At 41.0% G+C, this 26,914-nt stretch overlaps 1 protein-coding gene across 1 annotated transcript in view; it reads right to left on the bottom strand.

The window, feature by feature from the left end:
- Positions 1-26,914, bottom strand: part of LOC145768747 (lactadherin-like) — a 74,540-nt gene that overhangs the window by 32,381 nt on the left and 15,245 nt on the right. Inside the window, exons 2-3 of the mRNA XM_082580331.1 lie at positions 19,685-19,837; positions 9,769-9,929 (exon numbers count right to left, since the gene is read on the bottom strand). Coding sequence (XP_082436457.1) covers positions 9,769-9,929; positions 19,685-19,837 — 314 coding nt within the window. The remainder of the gene's footprint in view (positions 1-9,768; positions 9,930-19,684; positions 19,838-26,914) is intronic.

The following is a 26,914-nucleotide window of genomic DNA, read 5'->3' as shown; positions in this document are numbered from 1 at the left end:
AGGAGCAATATTAAAACAATGAAAACTTTTTTGGCACTTTTCTAAACTTTTTTGGCACTTTTTTTTTCTAAAAAGTTTTCATTGTTTTAATTTCAAAGATATGTGCTGTAGTGAATTTTTCTCATTTTTGAAATCACACAAGGCCCTATTGAAGAGAATTAGATCTTCAGAAAAATATGCATGGTCAGAAGAGTAAATTTGTAGTGACTTGACTTACAAGTGTGTCTTTAATTTGTTTTAAGCATGTAATTGCTGTTCTTCCTTTTTCGGCACAACCTAATTCTCATTATTATTTTTCACTCTGAAGTTGAGATTTTTTTCAGTGACGGTCCGTAGCTATATTTAGAGAGTGCCTTACCCTGCCTGGTGTGAGATTCTGCTCGTGACAGAAGACAATACTTTTCATTTCGGTAGCTGGCGCTTTAGCATGAGTATCGTACAACGTTTGCAGCTTTAGCATTTTGGTAGCGCATATATATGGTCTCATGAAAATAGTCATGCACTGTCCGGAATTTTGCTTTTTCAAATATGGTAACCCTAGCGTATATGTAATCTGCAGGCTTTGGTATCGTGCACGTTATAACGTCCGCGTTTTGTCGCTTCTACTTTTTATAGATCTGTGCTCAGTTTGTCGTGTATTGTTTTTTCGTTGTGATGGTCAGAAATAAAAACAAACTAAACTGATAATATTGTTGAGCGTTCTCGAAACATTACCATATAAACAAATTAAGCGAAGATTTCACGAGCGCTTGTGTGGCTGAGTGGTTAAGGCAAAGGCTATTGAATTTGGTGACACGGGTTTGATACCCACCCTTCCCATTATTCTTTTTTTTCTTTAATTATCAAGTTTAAAGCAAGAATTAAGTCTCTGGCTGAGTGCGAGAACGATTGCTATGCTGCAGTCACCTGGTTCATAGGGAAAATTGTCCAATGTTAAAGTGTTTTATCGGACAAAACACTCCATCTGCTGCAGCAAACTGCAGATTACACATAAGCGGACAGGAAGGTAACAAAGCCAATCTTTGTGTCCACCTTTAGGCATGCCTTCAAGTGTCCTGCTCTTGAGCGGTGTCGAACTATATTTTGGAACGCCCAGCCCGTGCTCCTCACCACTCGGCTATGCAGCCGACTAGCCTACTAGGCTTCTAGACGGCTATAGACTACACTATACAGGCTTATGGGTAATTCGACGTTACATCTAGGTAATTCAATGCTGCTTATGGTGCCTATGGGTAATTCGACGCGACTTATGGGGCTTATGGGTAATTCGACGCGACTTACGGGGCTTATGGGTAATTCGACGCGACTTATGGGTACTTATGGGTAATTCGACGCGACTTATGGGGCTTATGGGTACTTATGGGTAATTCGTGGGACCGTCTATTAATGATCTTTGTAACGAGTTTTGCCTTATTGTGTGTCCGAAATACTTTCATTTTCTTCTTTTGACTATTTGTAAGAGAATTTTGCTTGAATTGAATTTGGATAATACTTTATCGTTAGTGATGTTTTGTTTGCATGAAATTTTTGACACTCGCCTGTATGTCTAGAACTAGAGCTCGAAGGCATCGATCCGTTTCTCCATTTTTGTGACACTGTCCAAGTTTCAGAATTGTATAAAAGGGTTAACCAGATATAGTATTTTAATATCCTTTGACGAATTGATAAATTTAAGCTTTGATTGATTAAAACATTTTTTTATTTTTCCAAATATAGTTCTTGCAATTTCTATCCGTGTTAGAATTTCATGGTCACACCTCCCATCTTCAGTTATGAAATGTCCCAGATAGGAAAAATATTTTACTTTTTGTATATTTTCATTGTCAATTATAATTTGGAGTAGCCTACTAGAGTGTCTTGTAATTTTGAGATTATCATTGATTTGGTCTTTTTAGCATTAATTTTCATGTTAAATTTTTTACTGTTTGAATTAACATTGTCCATATTTCTTGAAGATCTTCTTATGATTCAGCTAACAGAAGAGCATCGTCTGCATAACGTAAATTTGTTATTTTCAAACCGCCAAATTATATCCCTTTTATATTATCAATGCGCCGAAAAATCATTTTTGTGTGTAAATTAAAAATAGCTTATATGGAGAAAGTACACATCCTTTGCGTACTCTACGCTTGATATCAATTCCTTTAGACAAATCTTTTTCCATACGAATAAACGTTTTTTGATTCCAGTACAAACTGATAATAGAACGTAAGACTTTGCCATTCATAACCTACCAATATTGGACGAACAGTGAACCAGTTTTTCATGGTTAACTCAATCAAATGCTTTTCATAATCAATAAAACATGCACATACATCTTTATTTACTGTAGACCTATTGTAACTCTCACAAATTGTTCTGATCCTAAGTATCCTGGTGGGTTGAGCAAGGAAAGCAATAAGAGTCGTGATGAGTTAGAGCGTGCCGAGGGCACACGTATTATAGGGGGCATGCCCCCCCCCCACAGGAAATTTTTGCAAAATTACATTCAAATAATGGATTATAGTGCTTTCTGGAAACACGTTTTAGGGTAGGTATTTGTATGAAATTTATTAGCATATAAACAGCTATTAAAGGTAGTTCTCTTACACACAAACGGGAAAAAACTGCGGCTAAAATTATAGAACACCAAAAACTCAGCTGCAGCTACCTACTGCTGTAGTAGCTTAATAAGCCAGTATTCATTTCAGTCAAGTCTAGCCCTCACATATCCTGTCTTATGCCAAAGCCTATCCAGCGAGGATAACAATGTAAAGCCAACATTAGGCTCAAACTTTTTCTTATGAGGGCAATATAACCCTAACAGCGGCTTAGATATTCTCACTACGTAGCCTACTGGCACAATTAAATATCCAACAGAGCAGAGTTGCCAGACTATGAAAAAGATTTGAAAAGGTCTTAAAGCCAAAGCCCAAAATAATACAAGAAAAGGCCAAAACAAGGAAAATGTTAGATAAAAAAAGCCAAAAATGGATATTTACGTGTTTCTATTAAAAATAATAAAACATACATATATTTTATGACTTGTAGCGGGTTTTAATAGATTGTAGCAAAAATAATTCTGAAAGTAGCCCCAAAAATAGCAAGTATAATATAAAAAGACTGTAAGTGTAGCAGATGAGTTTTAATCCACTACAGCGAAAAAAAAAAAGTGTCAATCCTTTGTACCCGTGCGCTGTTGATGCGAATAAAACAGTTGAACAAAAAGACGGTCAGTGCCCACAGCCTGTCCGAATTTTCAAATTCAGTCACCCGGAGCTCCTGGATCACGCTGACCGAGTATTTGCGTACAAAGCCAGATTGAATCTAATGCCACTTAAATCAAAACCAAGCCATGGCCGCCGTTACCTACCTGCCATGTGTCGTGCGTGTGGGAAAGCGGAAGAGACTCTCCCCCCACATATTGAATCACTGCCCTACCGTGATGACTGTCGTCACGGAACGACACAATTCAGTATTGAGGGAGATCGTGGGGAACGTGCCTGCCGAATGGCAACCCGGCTTGCCATAAATAGTACGTTCCACAGCACGTGGAAGCAGGCGGTGCCGATCTGCGTCCTGACATTGTCTTGCAACGTAGCCTACTGACGGTGTCACGGTCGTATGTGACGTCACATGTCCGTTCGACAACGGCGCGGATTCTCTTCGAAAGGCCGCCGACAGGAAATACGACAAGTACGGCGAGTTATGTGTCAACATAAAGGAAGACAGGAAGCGCCCTTGCAGGGACGTCCTGTCACTTCCGTTCGTCGTTGGCTCCCTCGGGAGCTACCCCCGACGAGCTCTGCCGGCCTTGGGCGTTCCTACTCGTGGGGTAACAGAGGTGGCTAGAAAAGTGGCCTCCCTCTCAATCGAAGGATCCTTCCGCGTCTGGAAAGCTTGGAACGCCGGGCTCACTTGTGGAGGGGCTACGTCATAGAAAAGACGACTTCAGCGATCAGAAACTTATTTCCCAATAACAGAAACGTTGCAGTAAGTATCCGAGCGCGCAAGACAGCAAACCGTTTAGACGTCATAACCTTATATCAATTGTCTTAAAATTCATCACCTTATGTCTATAAACCAGTGTCATCTTTTTTATAATGCTCCAGTCTCATCAAACCCAAGCATTCAAACATGAACAAAGGAAAGGAATAAAATGTCTTATGTACATTGTGAATCGAGACTGGTTTAACAGCAGTTAAGTAACTTCAATCATCACTAGATCTTTATGTATAAATCCATCAATTGTTTCAAATTATCTTACGCTGCCTTCGCCTTGTAACGCTGTTCTTGCCCGCTCGGATCAACCTCGCTCTGCTTTCAACGCATTGGTCAACACGATCCCCTGATCAACTCGATGCAGCCTCAAAATTTCCACCCCAATTTTCTATTTTTTACTGGTAATGTAGCCTATCAGTGCCTCTGGTTTCGATCGCTAGCCTCCCCGACCCAGCTGGGCGAACCTGCCTCAACGTCTGGCCAGTGCACATCCGTGCTCGCCGAATCAAAGCTTACTCTTCTCCAGTGAGTATGTATTACATTACCACCTATATTTTTTGTTTCTGTTGATTAATCGAGCCTCTGCTCCACATTTTTATTTGAATTTCGTCTGCCACGAGAGCCAAATTATTCTTAAATAGTTGACTCTCTTCCTCGTGGTAGACCCCAATTTTATCCGCTTTGTCTACTGGCAGACCGGGTATAAGAGTCAAGTACCTGCGCCGAGGTCGCGTTAAGGAAACGTGGGCGCCGCCCGGCGGTCAATTACTGCCGGTTCCAGCGTCCACACGCGACGGGTCGCCCGGCTCGTCGCAGGCCATCTTTCTGAGCTATGTAGAAAGAGCCTGTCTCCCTGGCCTGCTCCGCCATTCTAAATTTGCGGACGGGTCATGTAACGTTTTCGATCCACACTCTCCCTCCACAGGTACCTCGACTCCCCAGCCTGGCCCCCGCGACCTAAGCTGGTGGACTTAATCCTCCGGGTGCACTGTCACCCCTAAATCACGCCGCTCCCCGCTGGGTGTAGCAGGCCGGTTTCTTAAAGTCTTCGACCTGGCTATGTTTGTTTGTGCTCTCTCACCATGTCAATCCTTTGTACCCGTGCGCTGTTGATGCGAATAAAACAGTTGAACATACGGTGCGATACTGATGAGCCCAGCCTCATGGGCGAAACACGTGTCTATCGCTGTCAATTCTTGCTACAAATCGGCTGCCGAGAAACCATTATTAGATGTTGTAGCTTTTAAACAATAAATGAATATACGTTAAAGTTTGTATACTAAGCGTAAAGACATGATCTAATGTTTTGAATACTTCTATATTAGTACCAGTATCATATTTCATCAAACCGTGCTCATTTAGTAGCAAACGAGAGGTACAGCTTATCTACTGTACAATAGCATTTCAGCATTTGTATCAAAATGGGTAACAACATTATGTCATTTTGGGCAGTTGCATGTACGAATTGTCTTGATTCAAAGAATTTGTCATGGTCCACGTCTTTTAGGTGCAGACAGTTAGGCGCCGGTAAAATAGGCGCGCACACTGTGGCGTCAGGACATACGCGCCGACTTACGGGGGGGGGGGGGCTGGGGGGGGCGGCTTCCCCCGTGAATTTATGGTTGAAGGGCAACAAAAATGGCAATTACAAGTGGTACTTCAAAGATGAAATACTTCAAGAAAGAGGTTTAGATCATTTAAACGGACTAAAAGAATGCCGAAAGCAAAAAACAGTCTACGTTGCTCTTGTCCGCAAAACAGCAGCTGATCGCATGGCTTTCTTTGGAATGTGAGTTACTACTGAGATGCGCACGGCACGCACGCTCACAGTCACACGCTTCTTATCTTTCCGCGCGTGAGGAGCAACTTCAAAGTCAAAACGCGTGGTGGCGAAAAAGCGAATGCGAGGTTGAATGTTTATTTTCATTTCACGAGTTATCCAAACGTCCGTTAGATTTTTTGTGACCTCAAACAAGAAATCGATTTTAGCAAACTTTATCGAATTGAAACTACGACACAACGAACAATTACGTGAATACAGCTTAAAGAAAAAATGCATTTTTCAAAACTGTCATTCTTGTTTTGCTTCAATATAAGCACTTAATTGATGTATATTATGTGAAAATATATACATATCATCATCATCATCATCATTTTCAGCCTGTGAGAGCCCACTGCAGAGCGTAAGCCTTCCCCTTTTCATGCCAATTGCCAATTTACATGATTATATGCTAGTTGGTACCAATTGGTTGCATTGCATTGTTTGTCAATGTCAATACATATCATACACTCATCTATATACACTCCTGCATTAGCAGCACTACCGTATATACTCGATCTCGTGTATAAGTCCAACCCTTACTTTTGAGCTGAAAATCGGTAATATTTCCTTCTCTCATGTATAAGTCGAATAGCTTATTCCCGACACTACCATTCGGTGGTTCATCTAAGTATTGGCATTGACATACGGTGAGGAAATTTCAAAGTAGAGCTTAGAGTAACTTACGCTGCTGGAATAGTCACATAACACTATTCACGGCAATATTAAGTAAACCAGCTAATTTAGAGCGCTATTTTCAACGAGGTCTTCTCGCTGTGAGATCAATTATGATTTAACAGAACGCATTGTTTTGTTCGCAATGTGTGAGACTTAAATCGAAAACCGATAAAAAGAAAAGGTGTTAAATGGTCTTGGTCGCAGATATTGCCTGCATTAACGACGTCTTTTACCGCCATTATCACATAGCTAACCTGACATCACTGTTTTATGCGGCCGACAAAGGTTTGACATTGACTTCAACGATCATGGAATGTTACGCAATAAGAACGATTATATCCTACACGCACAAAAATAAAAAAATGATTTCTTGAAACAGCTCTTTCTGCTGTTTTGTCTCGTGAGCTTTGCATATTGCTCAACAAGTGCATAAAGTTTAGAATTGACAAGAAATCATTAAATTTGAAAATTAAGTTTGAATCACTGCAAATAAACGTATTCAAAACTTTTACTTCGGCCGACGTCAGTTCACACTCCGTAAACTACGTCGGCAATGACTTAGCTTGTCCAAATAAGTTGAACCTGTCCTTCTGAGGTGAAAATCACTTGCAAAGATCTCGACCTATAGGCTACTCCAGTACATACGGTATTCGATAAAAGACTATAAAGACTTTCGATAAAGAACAGAAGAGAAAACACTTCGCCGTTGTTAACGCTTTAAAGGAAAGTAATTAGCAAAACCAGCGAAACAAGGTTAATAAAACTGATCGCGAGTTTCCACTTTCCACTCTGCTTGAGATCATGATTTTTTGCGTTGTATTTCGATAACTTCACTGTCTTGATCGTTGTTGTTTACTTGCACGAAAAGGAAATGAATGGGCTTGCTTTCCAACTGTTCCAATTGTGAGCTAACAAAATCAAACTTTTTACGACTAGGCGTACTGCATGCTTAAAACTAATCGTTTCAAGTAGCGGTTCTAATAAATTCGGTTTGCGACCTAGGTGTCAATATAAACAAGACAGTAAGCTTAATCAAATACCATTTTAATTGAGTAAAATAGCGTTATGGTTATGACGTCATCACTTTTCTCGCCCCCCAAGGTTTTTTGAAAAGTCGGCGCCTATGCGTCAGAACATAGGCGCCTAAGCCGTGGGGGCCAGGCCCCCACGCATATTTCGGCGTGGGGGCAACTTTTTATGCTGTATTGATACATAAAACAATAGATGAACTAGCGATCGGCAGCAGGAAAACATTTTTTAAATGCAAACCGCAACTGCTTCCTGATAAATAATCACTAGAACGAGTAGCGATTCTACAATCCCACATAGCAAAAATCTATCATTTTGTGTCGATTCAATGTCCTCAGATGTTGAATCTTGAATGCACCCAAAAACAACACAATTTGCTACGTAGACGGAGCGTGCGTTTAGCTTTATGCGCTTGCAAACAGACTTTCTCGATGTTCGCTTTCGAAAGTCGAAACCTCTGCAGTGAATTAGTCAGTGAATCGCTTACTGTGAAAATGAACTTCAAGTCTCGGCCCGAGGTAACCAACGCAACAAGGGCTGGTACAAACCGCAATGCACACACGCCGCATAATCAACGCAAAAATGGACTCGCGCAAACGGCATGGCGCACACACGACCGCTGCCATAGAAACCCGATCAAAGGCGGGAAATATGCGCATCTTTTGTTTCATCTGCAACACGAAAACGGGCGTTTTACAGCGAATGGAAAGCAGGCCAGATAAGTTGCGATATTTTAATGAAAAGGGAGCAATGTCAAGTCGAAAACTTAATCAAACGTCTCTCCGTAACTATTTTTTAAGGGCTGTTTACGGATGTCAGCAATTTTCAAATTTATTCAAGGTGTGCTGCTGAATTGATGTTAACATGAATGATTTTACTTTCCACAGGTATATTTTCAAGCGTATGATCAAGTTAGTATTTGCATTTCATTTTCAAAACACTGTCATTCCATTTACAGTGTACCTTTTAGTAAACCTTTTCGTCTCTTGTTTCATGCTAATAAATGTAGTTTGTTGCTAAACTTTATGTTGCGCTTAGCCGACCATCAACCGCTAGCCAACACAGACGCATGGCATGTGTTTGCATAACCGAAGTGCTCGAGTTTTGTTTACAATAATTAACGGTAGGTCGAACGTAGCGATAACTCCGAGTGTGGCAATAAAAGCAATTCTAGTGTGACGACATAATTACGTCATCCATCTGGGTGACATTTTACTGAATTTACGTTGCTGCTGATGAAACACGCTTTCGCCCCCACGGCCAAAAAAATAGTTAGGAGCCTATGCGTCAGGATATTTGGATGAGGAGCTTTGTGGCGCCCATTCATTTAGGTGCTATTCCTAGTAAAGTCTGCAGATTGTATCTGCTTGGCAGGTAGGGCAATGCTTTTCACACAAAATGTTATATAGAACAGAAAGTATGTTGTTTTGTTAATGCGGATGCATTTATTTGTTGTTAGTTATGGCTTCAATGAGTGAAGCTGCTTAAACCGTCAATGCTTTTCACACAAAATGTTATATTGAAGTTGAATAAAAAAATATATTGTTTTCTAATGCGCATGTTCGCCACTTCTTTGTTGTTAGTCCAGGTTGCGTCGGCGACAGCTTTATCAATAAATTATTCTAAGTTTTCGAATATGACTGAGTTCACTTTAAGATGTCAAATAATAACTACACTAAACATCAGCAAATAATATACCATTAGCCTATATTCAAGCAGGTGGTAGGCTTTAGTGAAGAGCAACTTAGTTTTCCGTCAAAACCCCGACTAGGTATAATAACGAGCAAAGTCGCATCTTTATGCTTGCAACTTGTAGCCAGGGTGCATAATGTTCTGTAGAAATGTATTCATATCAACAGTAGTAGAGCGTTGTCTTACACGTACTTGCCACACGATCTATCCATCCCGAGAAGAAGTAATTGCGAAAGATAACAGATTTGAATTTTGTGTGAAAAGGATTGTCCTACCTGCCAAGCTGATATAATCTGCAGACTTTACTAGGAATAGCACATAAATGAACGGGCGCCACAGTGCTCCGCATTTAAATATCTTGACGCCACAGAGTGCGCGCTTATTTGACCGGCGCTAACTCTCTGCGCCTAAAAGACGTGCACGTGCTCCCGTGGCAGCTGACTTCGGTTGGTTTTGTGCTGCCATCCTCGTTCTGCAAACTACATTTCATTTGTGTTGGCAATGATTGTACTTTGCCAAAGCAAACAAATAAATTGAATTGATCCCAAATAATACGTGGTAATACTTACTTTATCTCCACCAAAATGATTCTGGATCACTTCCATTGAAGAAGGTTTTGGTCCATAGGCAATCTTAAATTCAGTAATCCAATTACTGCGATCACCTTGAGTAATAACCCCCACAACTCTCGTGGGATTCAGAAAATCTACTTGTAGCCAGGATCCAATATCTAGAAATCAAAAATAAGATATTATATTGTTGGTTTAGTAATATGTTAAGTTCTTCAAGTTCATCATCATCATTTTGTTCCTTGTTTGTCTGTTTGTTTGTTTTTAATATCTTTATCCTGCATTGCGGGAAAGCGGATTTGAGCGCTATGCATCGGTGTACGCCTTCCGACGTACACCTGACCCACGCTGCAGCCGACGGCAATGTCTGTTTCCGGTTGTCTACTCTACTTATGACTTAAATTTGTTACTACCCATTACTCGAAATCGATCACTGGGTAGAGGCAATTATCGTAAAGTTTCTTGCCCAGAGAAACAACAGCAAGTGCGGGTGGCTGGAGTCGAACATGCAGGCTCTCGACTGCGAGCCCAACGCGCTAACCACTCGGCCACTGCTGTTCCTTCCTCGTATGGAGGGTTGGATACAATGCACCATTGTTCTCGACCATGAGCTGTGCGTACTGCACATTCATAAGTTAATTTTGTCCATTTTGTGATGTTTGTTGTCCAAATCATTCTTGGTCTGCCTTTACTTCTTTTACCGTTTATCTTCCCTTCTATTAATGATCTTTGTAATGAATTTTGCTTGAATTGAATTTGTAGAGTACTTCATCGTTAGTGATCTTTTATTTCCATGAAATTTTTAACATTTGCCTTTATGTCCAGAGCTCGAAGGCATCGATCCGTTTCTCCATTTTTTGTGACATTGTCCAAGTTTCAGAATTGTATAATAGGGTCGACCAGATATAGCATTTTAAGATTCTGAGACAAGTTGATAAATTTAAACGTTGATTGGTTAAAATATTTTTCATTTTTCCAAATGTAGTTCTTGCAATTTCTATCCGTCTAAGAATTTCATGGTCACACCTCCCATCTTCAGTTATTAAATGACCAAGATATGAAAAAGATTTTACTGTTTGTATAATTTCATTGTCAATTATAATTTGGAGTACTGGAGTGTCAGGTGATTTTGAGATTATCATTGATTTGGTCTTTTTAGCGTTAATTTTCATATTAAATTCTTTACCAATTGAGTTAACATTGTCCAATGTTTCTTGAAGATCTTCTTGTGATTCAGCCAACAAAACAGTATCATCAGCATAGCGTAAATTTGTTATGTTCAAGCCACCAACTTTTACTTCTTTTATATCATCAATGTCTTCAAGTTAGACCATCAATCTTCTTCAAGTTAGACCATCAAAAAGTGTCTCAGGCGATAATCTGCTTTTTATTCCGAAGTTTCGTCGATCAGACACGACTAAACTTCTTTAGGGAACTAGATCATGTTGTGACTACCTGTCTAGCTCTAGCACGGCAGAACACAGGACCATGTTGCTGTAAATCAACTATTATAGCCTACATGCAAAAATGAAATACAACTTCCATACAAAAATTATCGCCAGCAAATTTTGAAACTAAAAAAGGAATTAAATGCTTCAATCAACAACAAACTTAAATAAAAGCAGAGAGGGAGAATGACCAGTAGGCTATGAGTTATGATGAATCAATTCTACACGCACCACTGCGCAATCAGCATGAAACCAATTTAAAATGCCAAACAAACTTTTGCAAAGGTTTTTTTGCAGATAGCAGGAAGTAAAATGCCACGATCATTTCGATTCATTACATGAGGTTTTTGATTGGTCAACCAACTTTCAGAAAAAACTCGTTTTTTAGAACCACATTCAACTTTAAAAATTGCAGCATTGCTCTATATTGCTTTTTTTGGAATCTGAAGTTTTGGCATGTTTACAAAAAGAGAGCTGAAATTTTTCAAGGGGTTGATTTCAGAGCCTTTTTATTAAAAGCACATATGAAAACCAAATCAAAAATTGTGTGTCGTGTTGTTGAAGCAATGTACGCAGAATAAAGCTAATTGGACAGTCCAAGTTGGCAAAAGTCAGCACGAAAATCCATCAGTGATGTCGCAACCAAACGAAGCAGACATCACAAACAACAGACTTACAACATCAATCAAGCATATTATCAGTATAGGGTAGATGGTGGTTTTCAACGTTTAGGTTGTCGTTGGCAAGCATAGGCTACTTTCCTGGAAATCCATTGAGGCGCGAAGTAGCCTATTGTGCACAATTTTGTTGCGTTTTAAGCGTTTTTGTGTATGTGCAACATTGTTTGGTTTTTGAATCTTTATCCTCAGGCTGCGGTGGGATGACGCAGCGGGCAAGGCTCTCAGTTTCCAACCATGCAATCCTGGTTCGACTCCCGGCTTTACATTTTGACCAACAAAAATCCAGTTTTGAGATGCCTGTAACTTTTTATCAACACATCCTAGTCCAATTATGACAGCAGATTCTAAAAGAGCAGCCTGAAAATACCCATAATACCAACTTTCAGGCATATTGCATGCATAGAAATGAAGATATGTGCCTTCAAAAACCATTGAAAATGAACGCGGCGGACCACTGTTACGATAAAGGGATGAGGCCCTTAAAGTTTAAACGACCATAAAATCTAAGCTGCTTGGAATTTTCATCTAAAACTTGGGGATTTTTCATTGCTCCCATAGAGGTACATTTGGTGCAATTTTGAGCAAACTTTGAGAGGGTACCCATGGAAGCACTGGTTGAGTTGGGCTGGAATGACCCACAATGAGTTTGTAGCAATTGGAGAATGACTAAAAATGATACGGAACCGCTGTTTTCATGTCATGTTGCAAGTTGAAACATATATCTAGGGGAAAGCGGGGCAAAACGGACATACGGGGCAAAACGGACACCCCGTTATTTTTATACTGAAAGGATTGATGGTTCCGTTTTGTTTTGCGCAACAGCTGGAATTAAGTCCAATAAATCGTGTGTAAATGTTTAGCAACAGTGCTGCCAGTTTTAAGCAACTGATAGTCCGAAGCTCGTTTTGCATTGGTTTTTCAAAAAGAAGTACGTTAGGTTGAGTAGGTGTTCTGAGGAGATTTGTATACCGTTTGGATTTTTTTTTAATTTGGTCAAACTAGCATTAATTCTGCGTGTGTGTAGCAAAAAAATATTGTTTTAAGTTTATTAGTAATGCTAGAAGAACCATTTTTTTTTTGCTGACTTCATTGGGGCAAAACGGACATGTGCTGCTTGGGGCAAAACGGACACACTCAGCAAGTTCTTGGTTTTTAGAATGCCGGTTTAAAACACGTGATATCTCATGTTTGATTGCATATTTTATCAATAAAGCCCGAAAATTTGCACATGTAATGCATGTAATGCACATGCCATCATGGTGACCTTGTTTTTTTCTTATTGACAATTTTATTGTTTGGTAAATATGGTTCATAAAAATTAGCCGTCATTCGCGTTTCTTCTTTGCAAGTAAAAACAAATTTTAGTCAGAAAAGCATGCTAAGAGGGAGATTCATTTGCTAAGAACCAGCCTTTTATACTAAAAACATAATAAAAACTAAAACCTTCACACCCTGACCGTTTTGCCCCATGGCTGGGGCAAAACGGTCACCAAAGCAAAAAAAAAAGAATTGCAAATAATTATTGATCTGAATAAATAATCATGTTTTAAACATTGCAAATGTGTTCTTGTTTGGTGCCTCAATGTAGCCTACCTAACGCATTAAACGCAAAATATTGTAAACAGAAATTAAATTAAAGAACTTTAAAATAAACATGTCCGTTTTGCCCCGCCTTCTCCTACTTTAAATGTTGAATGAATTCATCGACCGCAAACATGCATATGATGAAGAAAGTTCCATCCACATAGGACGTCTTATCTAAAGTTGCGATAGTGTGTTGATTGTTGGACCGCTCAATGCGTTCCATAAAAATGTCAGCAACGACCAAAGATATGCAAGAACCCATCGGCGTAGCCTAGGGGTCACCAATTGGCGGCCCGCCACGCTGTTTTGTGCGGCCCGCGGAAGGTATCAGCGTAGGCCTACAAGTATAACCAAAAATATATTTCTTGAGGAGTTAAAGAGCATGAAGGCAAACAATACTTTCCGGGAAGCATATTTTCGCTTTGCATACGATTCCACCGACCGACCAATCAGATTGTTGTTCTAGGTGGGGGTCGCTTAAAGTTATTCCAATGTGATGTCTAGTCACACTGTCCCAGTGGTTGATTAAAACGCGTACAAAGTAGAATTATGCTTCCGGGCAGTTGAAAAACATGGAAGAAAACTCCTTGTTGCGTCATAACCGTTTTATTTTTATTTTTTGAAATCTCGGGCACAGGTAGAATCAATCAATCAATGTTGGGACTCATGTTGCCAACCTCTTCGTGGTGAGTCCTTGTACGGTAATTCAAATTAATGAAGCGAATGGCAACAATCAAAGACCGCAACTCACATGGCACCTGGGGTGGTAAAAGGATAAACCCTCGACCCCGGTGTCCAATGAGAGAAATTCATCCTGTCGGAGTAACAATCTTGCAGCTAAACGTTGAAGGCCTTACCAAAGCCAAATGCGACATGTTGGAACATCTCACACAAAAGCATAACGTGACTGCATTACTCCTGCGAGAAACGCACACCACCAAAGTATCGAAGTCAAAGATCAGTGGATATACCCTGGCAGCATGCACCAATAGCAATATTTATGGAATAGCCACATTTGTAAAGAACTCCGCTAAGTGGATACCGATTGCTTCATCCAACCCTGACTGTGAAGTTGAATGGACAGCCACTGAAATCGACAGCACAGCTGTGACCAACGTGTATAAACCACCAAATACACGTCTGCAAGCTAACTCCATTCCCGCCTTTGCTCCACCATGCATATATGCAAGAGACTTCAATCCCCACAGCACAACCTGGGGCTACCTCCACTCAAACGCAGACGGCATAGCGCTTGAATCATTGGCAGCTGTGACTGGTATCCAATTAATGTTCAACCCAAAACAACCAGACAGTTTTTTGTCAGGAAGATGGAAAACAACAACCAATCTAGATCTGGCCTTTGCCAACCTAAAAGGACCTTTACTAAACCGTAGCCTACCATCCTTAGCCCCTTTCCTAAGTCCCAACATAGACCATCGCTCATCACCCCTGAAAACCCATTCAACCCAGTCCCAAGCAAACCTGTGACGAGGTGGAATTTTTGCAAGGCAAACTGGACCAAGTTCACACTCCTGGTTGAAAAGAAAACCCGGCACATCCCAGAACCAACTTCTGACGGTCTAGAGAAGTCTTATAAAGCCTTCTGCAAAATCTTACTCGTGGCAGCAAAGAAGTCCACCCCCCGTGGATTCCGTCGTCAATTTATACCATCATGGGACGAAGAATGCAACAAACGCTATGATGCGTTCCTGTCCTCAAAAACCAGTGAAGAGACATCCATGACTGCCACTGATCTGTTACAACACCTCAACGTGAAACGTAAGCAGCGTTGGGAAGATACAGTGCAAGGCATTGACTTCACCCACTCAAGCAGAGCTGCATGGAAAACCTTCAATCGCCTTACAGGCCGCACCTCCAATCCTAAACGATGCCCTGTAACCGCTAACGCCATAGCACAACAACTCCTAGCCAATGGCAAATGTAAAGTGGCAAACAAGAAGCACGCCCTTGCAGTGAAGCAGGAATGCAGCAGGCTCTGGAACGCCCCAAGCGCAGATGGCCATCTGTCAGCCCCCTTCAGCACCAGAGAACTTGCGTCTGCCATCAAACAAGTTAAAAGCAGGAAAGTACAAGGGCCTGATAACATCCCTCCAGAATTCTTGAGGCACTGTGGCTCCAAATGTCTGGCATGGTTGAAAAGGTTCTATTCTGCTTGCCTGACCCTCCTGGCCATACCTAAAATCTGGCGAAAAGCAACTGTAGTGGCAGTACTTAACCAAGCAAACCAGCTGATGATCCCAAGAGCTATCGCCCAATATCACTACTCTGCGTCCCATATAAGATCCTGGAACGGCTCCTGCTAACTAGACTCGAGCCAGTTGTTGATCTCCAGCTACCAAAAGAACCAGCTGGATTTCGGCACGGACGCTGTACGACTCATCAAGCAGTCAAGCTGACCGAGGATATTGAGGAAACTTTCGAGAAGGGCACCAAAGCAGGAGTAATCTTGGTGGACCTCACTGCTGCCTATGACACTGTGTGGCATAGGGATTGTAGATCATAGGGATGCGAAACATTATCCGCTTTTGGCTTATCCGCAACACTAGAAGGGTTACGTTTTTTTGTAATTTACAAAATATTTTACTTTTTATGGGTTATATAAGAAGAGTGAAGTTGGTTTTAAAGTAATTTAAGGTTTTTAGTTGAAAGCAAGCCAGCAGTAAAGCGTAAAAAAATGTCAAATTGGCAATTGACCCTTCTAATGTTGAAGGAACAACAGAGTTGCGCGTCCCGCAATTTATCGTCCCTATGTGTGGCACCAAAGGCTAACCCTAAAGCTCCTCCGCATGATCCCAGACAAAAAGGTAGTGCGATTTCTCGTAAATATTCTTGCAAATCGGACCTTTTTGCTTAAGACGAGTGACGGGCAGTGCAGCCGGTCTCGACGCTTAAAAAACGATGTTCCGCAAGGATCATGTTTATCACCCCTACTATTTAACATCTACATTAGTGACATGCCAGAGACTACGTCACGCCAGTACGGCTATGCTGATGATATGGCACTACTCAATTCTGACAAGTCCTGGCATGTGGTAGAGGAAGCACTTACAGATGACATGGCCCAAATCGCAGACTACCTGAAGCTGTGGATGCTGAAACTGAGCCTGACAAAGACCACCGTCACACCTTTTCTCCTTTGCAACATGGATTCTACGCGCCAATTGTCAGTCTCTCTCAACGGAAACCCACTCCCACACAACCCGTGTCCCACCTACCTAGGAGTGAAGCTCGACCGACAATTAACCTACAAACACCATGCCGAAGCCCTCCATGCTAAGCTATCAGCACGCAACAACTTGCTGAGATGCCTTGCTGGAACATCCTGGGGTGCTAGTACATCCACACTCGGTAACAAGTGCTCTTGCACTTGTTTACAGCACCTCCGAATATGCTTCCTCACTTGGTGTCGCAGCGTACACACTTGCAAAATTGACGCTGCCCTCAACACCACCATGAGAATAATCACTGGTTGCCTGCTTCCAACTCCCACTGACTTTCTGCCGGTACTATCAGGCATCGTCCCAGGTAGACTTCGTAGGGAAAACCACGTACGTGCCTAGCTGGTCCTACAAGCTATGTCAAGGGATGACCACCTCCTCAACCAGATTGTTCTAAACTCGCACTCCCAAAAGCCCCAGCGCTTGAAATCTCGACGCCCGTTCTCCCGACATGCTGCAGCTATCTGCAAATCGAACTTCCACATTTCCGAAGTTTGGAACCGTGAATGGAGAGAAGTTGCGAGACCAACCCAATTCACAGTTCTTCCCAATACCAACACCCCACCTGGAGCAGAACTACCCCGGAAGGAATGGGTGAAGCTCAATCGCCTGCGGACTGGAGTGGGCCGTTTTAGCAGCAACGTGTTCCAATGGGGCCTCGCCGATTCACCATCTTGTGCGTGTGGCTCAGATTTTCAAACTGCACACCACATTATCTATCAATGTCCTGTATACCGACCACAAGATAGACATGTGGACCTAACAACGCTCGATGAATACACAATCCATTGGCTGCTGCGCCTGGATGTAACAACGTGATCTGTGGCGGCCTCAAACGCAAGAAGAAGAAGAATCAATCAATCAATCACTGGTTTATTTTTTTCTCATAGTATCACGACAAATACACTGGTACATTACATAGAAGTGAGAGAGGAAGGGATCGAAAGACCTTATGAGGTCACCAAGTCAGCTTCCACCCCGGCGCCAGTAGGCTACTATACACAAAATATTACCAATGAAAATTATACTGAAAACACTTAGAGAAAATAATGAAACGTTGAATAAGCTTACAGTCGCAAATGTGGTGGTTAGTAGGCTACATATGAGCCAAGATATAAAAAAAATGTATATGAACATAGCATAATAACAAAAACACAGAAATCAAAGCACAAATTAGATCTCAAAAGCTGTCAGACATGTCAGATCAATTCCACCGAAAACTGCACAATGGACTTGCATTTAACAAGAGTAACAACCGACCAAGTAGCCTACGTTTGATATTGCTTTTTGAATGAAAAGGGAGACAAACATTTAATTTCTGAAGGAACCTTATCCCATGCTTGGGGTCCCAAGTACTGTAGCATTTTTTGCCCGGAGTTATTATTAGTTCTGGGTAAAAAATATTGGGATTTTATCTTGTGGCGAGTATTATGATGATGGATATTATTTAAGTCATTAAAATAAGCACTGAAACAATCAGATAGAAGTCCACTTTTATATTTGTGCATAAAATTGGCATATTACTCAATTTCAATTAAGTCATTAAGCTTGAGAACATAAAAATTAACATAATAAATAATAAATTTACTGGGGTATGTCTGGGGTAAAATAAACAGGCTCTAAGAGCTTAATTTTGAATGATTTCTATGGGACGTCGAATAGATTTATCAGCCCTACCCCAATTTATTAGAGTGGCTTCCGGTGCTGTTGAGTTGAATAGTTAGGCTACTGTTGCGCAGACCCTCAATAAAATGTTGCAGTCTAACAGTAGGAAGCGTAAAGCAGAAATTTTAATGAAAGTTGGGCGAATGATTACTGTTTTGTTTCTAACAAAAGTAAAGCAACCTGTCTAATATGCAATGAAGTAATCACACAGAAAGAGTACAACGTAAAATATTGCGATGTGTCAAACATTTCCTTGTTTACTGAAACTGTTAATTGCAAGATATCTTTTGTGAAGTGAAGTGACAACACCACTCTTACTTGGCGATGAATAGCCTATTCTGATGAAACCGCTCTCCTCACTATAAGTGCGCAAAACAAGTGGCCTCGTTTATTAGGCATTGTTAAAAAGTCAAAAGTGTTGTGAAATGAGATTGGCCTGGCATTAGCGTTGTTCGACTAATTTAGTTGCTGCGGTATTCTAAGATAAATATTAACAATTAACGCTGGATACTGGATACGAAATGCGTTTTTTTCTAGCCTAAGAGTTAACCTACCTAAAATTTCATTAGTGCAGCCCGCCACAGCTCTCCTTAGTGCCAAAATGGCCCGCATGCAAAAAAGGTTGGTGACCCCTGGGCCGTAGCCTATCGTAAATTTGATGAAAAACAGCCTTTGCGTCCTTATATTTACCACAATAAAAAACTAGTGTAAGTCATGGACTTCTAAATAGTAGTATCTGGACTGGAAACTCAGTGGGCAACATGAGGCCAAACAGTTGGTACAACAGTTGGCCAACAGTGGGCCAACAGGGTTAGTTACTTGGCTGTTGGCCCACTGTTGGCCAACTGTTGTACCAACTGTTTGGCCTCATGTTGCCCACTGAGTTTCCAGTCCAGATACTACTATTTAGAAGTCCATGTGTAAGTTCTTTGTTGACGCACCATATTTAAATTGATTTCATGTTGATTGTAAACTGTGCAGTGATGCGTGTAGAATTTTGACTCTTCATGATGATTCATAGGCCACGCCCGTCTCTGCACGGTCAAGCATGAAAAGCATGGTGCAATTTCAGCATAGAGTTAAACATATGTGGGAGTGGGTAGTCCATCTATATGAGTCTTGCAGTATTCATTGACATGGTGACATTTGGCCAAGATAAAATACATGCTACTCAAAGTGATGGCATCGACAGAAGAGTCGTACAAAGCGCAACACATTGAAACATTTATGGTAAAAGCGTATAAGCTACAAATTTACAGCTAAATCAATTGTAGTTCAGATTGTGATGAGCGGTACTCACAGTTTGTTGCCGGATGCCATGTCCCATAATTGTAAGCGGTATATCTGTCCAACCTTCCAAATGTTGGTAACCAGCCTGTTCCCAAATAGCTCGATGCTGATATTTGGTCGTTTTTGATTCTTCCGTCTTTCAATCCAGCTACACACCTCCCAGCTGGACAATGAAATTATTTAAGAGGAATACTATATATAGGTTAATTTTTGTCACTTTCTTGATTCCGAATTTGATACCGTCCTGCATGCCATGTCATCATGCTAAAATTTTATTTGCAAATAAACACTAAACAGTTTACATGCTACTTGAATCGTTTGTAACAATATAAACAGACATAACTGAGAACACCACAACATTCAACATTGCCATTGTATTATAACAAACAAAAATAAAGCAAGTTACGTTTCAGGGTTCACATATAGCCCTTATCAAGCCTAAAAGAAAAATATTACATTGCATAGCCAAAAACGTTTACTTTATTTTGTTTTTGTGTGTTATAATGCTAAATGTTGTATTGTTGTTCAGCTGTGTTTGTTTTGTGTTTATGGTTGAAAAAAGTGATCTCTCCACCCAAATAGTTCTGTAATATAAGTAGCCCATGTAAATACGATGTTTTTGTCATCAAAACAAACATATGGGTGACACTTCATTGCTATTGCTATTCAAAACAAAACCCTGATCAATGATCATGTCTAGCCAAAAAAAAACAGTTCTTCCACATTGATTCAACGTCAGATAAAAAGAAGGGCTGGTTTGTTAGATAGATTGAAGATCTTTAAACTTCTCAGCAAAGCTTTTGTTTAAAGAACTTTCAAGTTCCAAAAATGTGTGTAATTTACAAAGTTATTGACTTACAAACTCCCACATGTTCCACCAGTTCACTGAGTCCAACATCAAAACTGTGGAGTCGGATAAAAAATATACGACTCCGACTCCACGGTTGATAACGGTAAGCACTTTAACAAGAAAAATTCAGAAATTGCCAGTAAAACCTCGAGCCAATCAGCTACGTTGTCTGTGACGTAAGAGCGTAAAAAACGCGCGAAACCCCAAATGGACTGCATTTGCATTAGCTTCATAACTGGCGTAGTGCAGGAAAACGCAAGCAGCCCACATCATGAATGATCATCATGAAACTCAGGTAAGGTTTGGTCCAGTTGAGTCAGATCTATTCTTAAGAGTAAACAATAAATACTATTAATACTACAAAAAGTGCTTATATTTGATTTACTAAAAATATATGTTTTAAAAAAAAGTGGTGATGTACTTTGGAGTTCAATAGTTTAGCCTATTTGTTTTGTCAGCTACATGGCGTTGGTCACAGCTGTAAACCATAATATCTTTGTGGGAAAGTTGTAGCATAAAATTCCCGGATCCTTTCGTCTGTATGCAATAAAAACGAAAAAATACTCTTCTGAAAACGTCTTTCAAGAATTGTACTTCAGCAAAAATAGCCACTGGCGGTCGAAAATTGAGTGCAACGCGATACACCACTAAAACTTGTCACCTCAATACAAATTACTTGGATAAAAGACGGAAATTTCGTCTAGTTGGTAAGCACAAGCAAAACAGACCAACCTTTCCAACGACGATTCTAAAATAACGACACTGATTTGAGATATTTTAAATGCACGTACCAGCTTCTGTGACATAACAGTGATAAATATTGTGAATCAATTCTCAACAGGTGTTCAAAGAAATTGTGCAATGTTTTACAAGTCTTACGAAGTATGTTACAATCTCGGCTCATTTTTTAGCAATTTCCATGACGTAAGACAGCAGGTTCAATAGATCATAACGTTTTTATATGACGTTTGATTTGGGGAACGATTGTTGGTAACATAGCGGCCCCTAGTTATGACAATCTGACATGGCATAACTAAAAAAGAATTGACGACAATCGTGAGCCAATAAATAAAAACACACGATACACAAATTGTTTGAATCACTCACGGTTAGGTTAATACGCAAATATAAAGGGCATGCATAGAATGAACAGCAATAAGAATAATAGACGACGACACATGAAATTGGTACCATAGGTACACGCTAAATACAACGGTTGCGATAATAACCGACTGTTCTGGGCTCAGACAAAGGTCGACCACCGCAGACAGAACTAGGCTCAAACCCTAATTCTTAAGTGTTTATTGCGGGGGCGAGGCACGAAATATTGTGGGACCACTTCATGCACCCTCCCAATTTGATACTTCTCACATTTACCAATGTCTTGAAGAGAACCCGCCACACAAGTTGACCAGGCTCCAAATTCTTGGCCATTTTAACCATTTTTTCCTGCCCTGAAGCCCAGGCAAGTTAAAATAGATCCATTTACTCCAAAACTGCTGAGAAAATGACAAATTGAACCGATAATCCCTTCTTAGTTGGTCACGATCATGTGGTTGCCCAACAGCACAGTATGGGTCTAAATATGGGGTCAAAAGTGAGGCAGGGGTGATGACAGTAAAATCTCTAGGGTCGTCGCTCAAAGGTACCAAAGGGCGTTTGTCCACGATCCGAATGGCACTGCCTGTGTACGTAAGCAGTTCAATAAAATTGGGCTTGCGTATTGAAGCTTCCAAAATGTGAAAAAAGTATCTAGTCACATCGGCCATGAAACCTATCAAGCAGAAATCTAGCCAAGACATCTACCAGAGGGTTTAACAAGTCAGGACCAGAAAAACATTACATCATTAACACAAATTCCTCGGAATTCAGACTTGCCATCGTAAACAATGCGCTTTTTTAATTGTGACGTCACAAAGTATGGTAAATACCACTCAAATCCCTTTACATTTCCTGCTTCACCAGCACGCGCAATATAACCATTAGATTTAAGATCTTTCATGGTGTCAGTAAGGAAAGGACGAAGTTCAGGTTGTTTTAAAGCCTTCTTTCTAAAAACAGCAACTCTATCCAACGCCAACACAAAATTGTTAGGTAGATCAATATCTTCCTTCAACGGTACAGGTATCTCAAATCGACCATCTTTCAACTCAATATTCGGTTCAACAAGTTCTCTAGCCCAAATGTCATTGCGAGATAATTCACAGATTTCATTTTGCAATGTCAAATCCTGAATGACTTTATTTGTTTTGTTTGTTTTTCATATCTTCATCCTGCATTGTGGGAAAGCGAAGTTGAACGCTATGCATCGGTGTACGCCTTCCGACGTACACCTGACCCACGCTGCAGCTGACGGCAATGTCTGTTTCCGGTTGTCTACTCTACTTATGACTTAAATTTGGTACTACCCATTACTCGAAATCGATCACTGGGTAGAGGCAATTATCGTAAAGTTTCTTGCTTAGAGAAACAACAGCAAGTGCGGGTGGCTGGAGTCGAACATCCAGGCTCTTGATTGCGAGCCCAACGCGCTAACCACGAGCCCAAAGCGCTAACCACTTTGTTCAGGTCTGCCATTTCCATATCACGAGACTCAATTTTACGCTGAAAGCTAGAGATGACATCGGACTCTGAAGACGTCTGCACTCTGCACACGTTAGAAACGCTTTCATCTAAGGGTGACTTACCACCACAAGCCAACCAACCGAGCGGAGTGAGTAAGGCATGTGGTTTACTACGATTTTCACCAACACGCTCTTCTTTAGCCCACATCAAATAAGCGTTGTCGTTGCCAATCAGTACATCTACAGTACTACATTCACTTAAATGAAACATATTCACGTCATGAAAATGACGGAAAACCACTTAAATCCTGCTTATGTGGTAAAGTTTTAACATTGTCAGCCCAAGCTGGGTTAGCCACCGAAGTTACATCACAAAACAGTTCATCCTTCTCTAACGACTTGATGTTGAGTTTAACAAGGTCAGCGCAAGTAGCTTTCTGACCAGCCAGAGTATCCACTTTAAACCACGCTTTATCATATGGTTTAATGCCAAGTTCGCACACCAAATCACTCGAAACAAACGATAACTGCGAACCAGGATCATGCTGGCAATACACAAACTTCGATTTACCAGTCATTGGATTCAAAACACGAGCAGCAGTAACGCGGTTAAAGGCTGCTTTAACATTTCCAATCTTAACATTTTGCACAGGAACTCTGGCTCAAGCATCATCTATGCCGACCAGATCTAGAGAATCACGTGATGTCACATAAAAATCATGCAAGAGAAAAAAGTGTTTCTTATCGTTGTTAGGCCCATACTTATGACAGTTGTTTGCATGAACGCAGTCCCTAACCATATGCTGGCGCAAACAATTCAAGCATTTGCCAGCTTTCACAATAACATCTCTCCGATCTTTAGGTGTCAAGCGCAAAAATTCTTTAAAATTAGACAAAAAATGATGTTCAACTTGACCACGTGACGAACAATAAATACATGCTGGAAGGTCTCTATGTCTGGCCTCACCACCGCGCAGTGCGCCAACAGCAGTCGAGTACTGCGAACTCCCTGACATCACATTGTCATGGGGTTTTACCGACGTCTGCCTAACCAGACAATAAGGCAATTTTCCTTTGCCAAACTTTTTAAAATGCTGCGACTCACCAGAATCGCCCATTAGCATAATGCTAAACTCAGTCGACTTACGCGTTTCTCCCGTGTAACAAAATCGAACAAACTCTGAAATGTAGGCTCATTAGCGCTACCATACTGATCATCTAAAAAGTCAAAATAGCGTTGTTTAGCATCAAACGGGAGTCGCTTAGCCAAATCCAAAACAAAACGTCCTTCCAATTTGTCGCGCTGACCATAAGCTTGCGCGTAAAGCAGACACTGCGATAATTCATCTTTAAACTCTTTCAAATCACTAGATGAGATAGAAGTCAATTTGCTACCATAGCGATACTTTCTAATTTCCGGTTCGGCGAAAAGACCTCCACGAACCCCAAAACGTTGGAACAAGCGAGCTAACGACATTTCTATCCTGTCTTCCTCTGACAAGCCAGGGGTGTCAGAAACCAAATTAGCAATCGTTTGAGCAGCTGTCCTAACACAAGCTGCTTGGAACAAAGTCAAACGAGTCCCTTTCAAAGGAGAAGCTGCCATCAAAGTCATAACACGATTTTTAAAGAAGATAAACGGCATATTATTAACATCGTAACCAATCAAGGCCGCCTTATCAAAAAACGTCCTACTATTTTGGTATTCAATAAAGCAATCCTGTTGTTGAGAACTCGATTTAGCGGGAGAAGACAAGCTATATCCCTTAAGGGGGTGAGGGGGCTCAGTCATATGCACAGCCCAATCACGATCCTCACACACGTTAAAATCAGTAGACACGACACGCCTCTCACAACCACTCAAATTACGTGTAGTTGGGCGATCAAAAACTAGTGACGCAGGAAACTGTGAAGGGGGCAAAACATTACTTCTGATAGCGGCCCCGTGACCTGTACTCTCTGGGGGAAGAGTTCGGCTATAGTTCGCAGGCCTTGGCTTTAGATTCTTCGAAAGATCTTGAGCCGCGGCCCCGAGACCTCCGCAAACAGCTGGAAAACGTGTGGATTGCACTGGTCCACTTACAGATTGAACAGGCGTCTGGAAAAGGTTATGTAAATTAAACCGCGATTGATGTTCACTTCTGGAATGGCTTGAAGACCCCTTCTTAGAACTACGCCGGGAGCCTACCTCTGATCGATATTCAGCTAAAGCTATACCTCCTTAGGTTGTCAGGACCTCAACTGGGCGTCTTTGAGTGCGAACTCAGCAGCTCTCGCTTTAGCGCTCGCGGTGGCCTCAGCAGCTCACGCGGCAGTTTCAGCTCGTATGGCCTCAGCTCTCGCGGTGGCCTCAGCAGCTCTTGCTTCGGCCTCGGCTTGTATCTGGAGCTCCTCTCGTCTTAGCTGTAGGTTAATTTGTGCAACTATCCGAGACGAACTCTTAGACATCCTAGTGCTTACATTAGAGGCGCTATCCTCAGGATGTATGTCAGCATCCAACATATCTGTAAACTCACTTTCTTTTTGTTCAAAGTTATTTTTTAACAAGTTAAATTCGGGATCTACCCTATCACGAATTTCTACCAAAATTGCAGTTAAAAATTTCACTCAAAAGTGCATGGAAATGCCGTAAATTCTTTTCCAAAGTAGAAAACTTAGATCTAAAAATTAACAATTCCCGCTTATCACCCAAAGAACCTAGGGTTACAGAAAATTCTCCAATTTGAGTCAAAATATCCCTTCTAAGATACCGGGCCTCCCTAACTAACTTAGCCTCATCGTTACTGGGTCCCTCCCCAGAATGGCCTGCCCGACCGCAAAGAACATCATCAGGTGTAAACCCAATCGAGTTGACGGCGGTCGAGTCCTTGTCGACACCGAGTGTAGACATATTTAATACTGGGCTTAACAATTAAAATTGAATTACACACACACAAACAGTCACAGTAGTTATAAAAACTTAACTGCAATGACCGTAAAAATAGAAAAAGAATTTAAATGCACAGTACCGTAGTTGTAGGGGTATATAAAGTTTAACCCCTTCTGGAGTCTTCCAATCTTGGCTATTGAAAGTTACACAAAACTTGCTTGGATTCGTCCAGTTGAATTTTCAAGCACAGATCGATAGTCTTTAATTTTTATTCTTGCCACGAACCAACAAAGAGACGTCTTTAATTTCTAGCTTGAAGTTCTTCGGTCCCAACTGACAAGAACACGTCTTTTATTTTTTATGGTCACAGCGGTAGACCATAATATCTTTGTGGGAAAGTTGTAACATAAAATTCCCGAATCCTTTCGTCTGTATGCGATAACAACGAAAAAATACTCTTCTGAAAACGTCTTTCACGAATTGTATTTCAGCAAAAACTAGCCACCGGCTGTCGAAAATTGAGCGCAACGCGATACACCACTAAAACTTGTCACCTCAATGCTCCATACAATTGTTCACCTAATCAAACGTCATATAAAAACCGTTCAGGTCTACTGAATCTTACGTCATGGAAATTCCTAAAACATGAGCCAAAATTGCACCATCGTTCGTAAGACTTGTGTCAAACCTGTTTAAACAGGAAACATAGCATCAGCCTCTTGAACACCTGTTTGAATGACTTCATAATTGTCTTTCATTATTGCATCACAGAAACTGCTGACGTGCTTTTGAAATATTGCAAATCATTTTGGTAATTCGTAAAATTGTTTGTTGGAAGTCGGTCGCACATTTAACTGTTGTGCCTATTGCTTGCTAGCTGGACAAAAGTTCCGTCTTTTATCCAAGTAATCTGTTCTGTAGTGACAAGTTTTAGTGGTGTACGGCGTTGCATTCCAT

This window comes from Aplidium turbinatum, chromosome 4, assembly GCF_918807975.1.
Source record: "Aplidium turbinatum chromosome 4, kaAplTurb1.1, whole genome shotgun sequence".
Lineage (NCBI taxonomy): Eukaryota > Metazoa > Chordata > Ascidiacea > Aplousobranchia > Polyclinidae > Aplidium > Aplidium turbinatum.
Note: the sequence above shows the minus strand (reverse complement) of the source record. Positions and strands in the feature narration are given on the sequence as shown.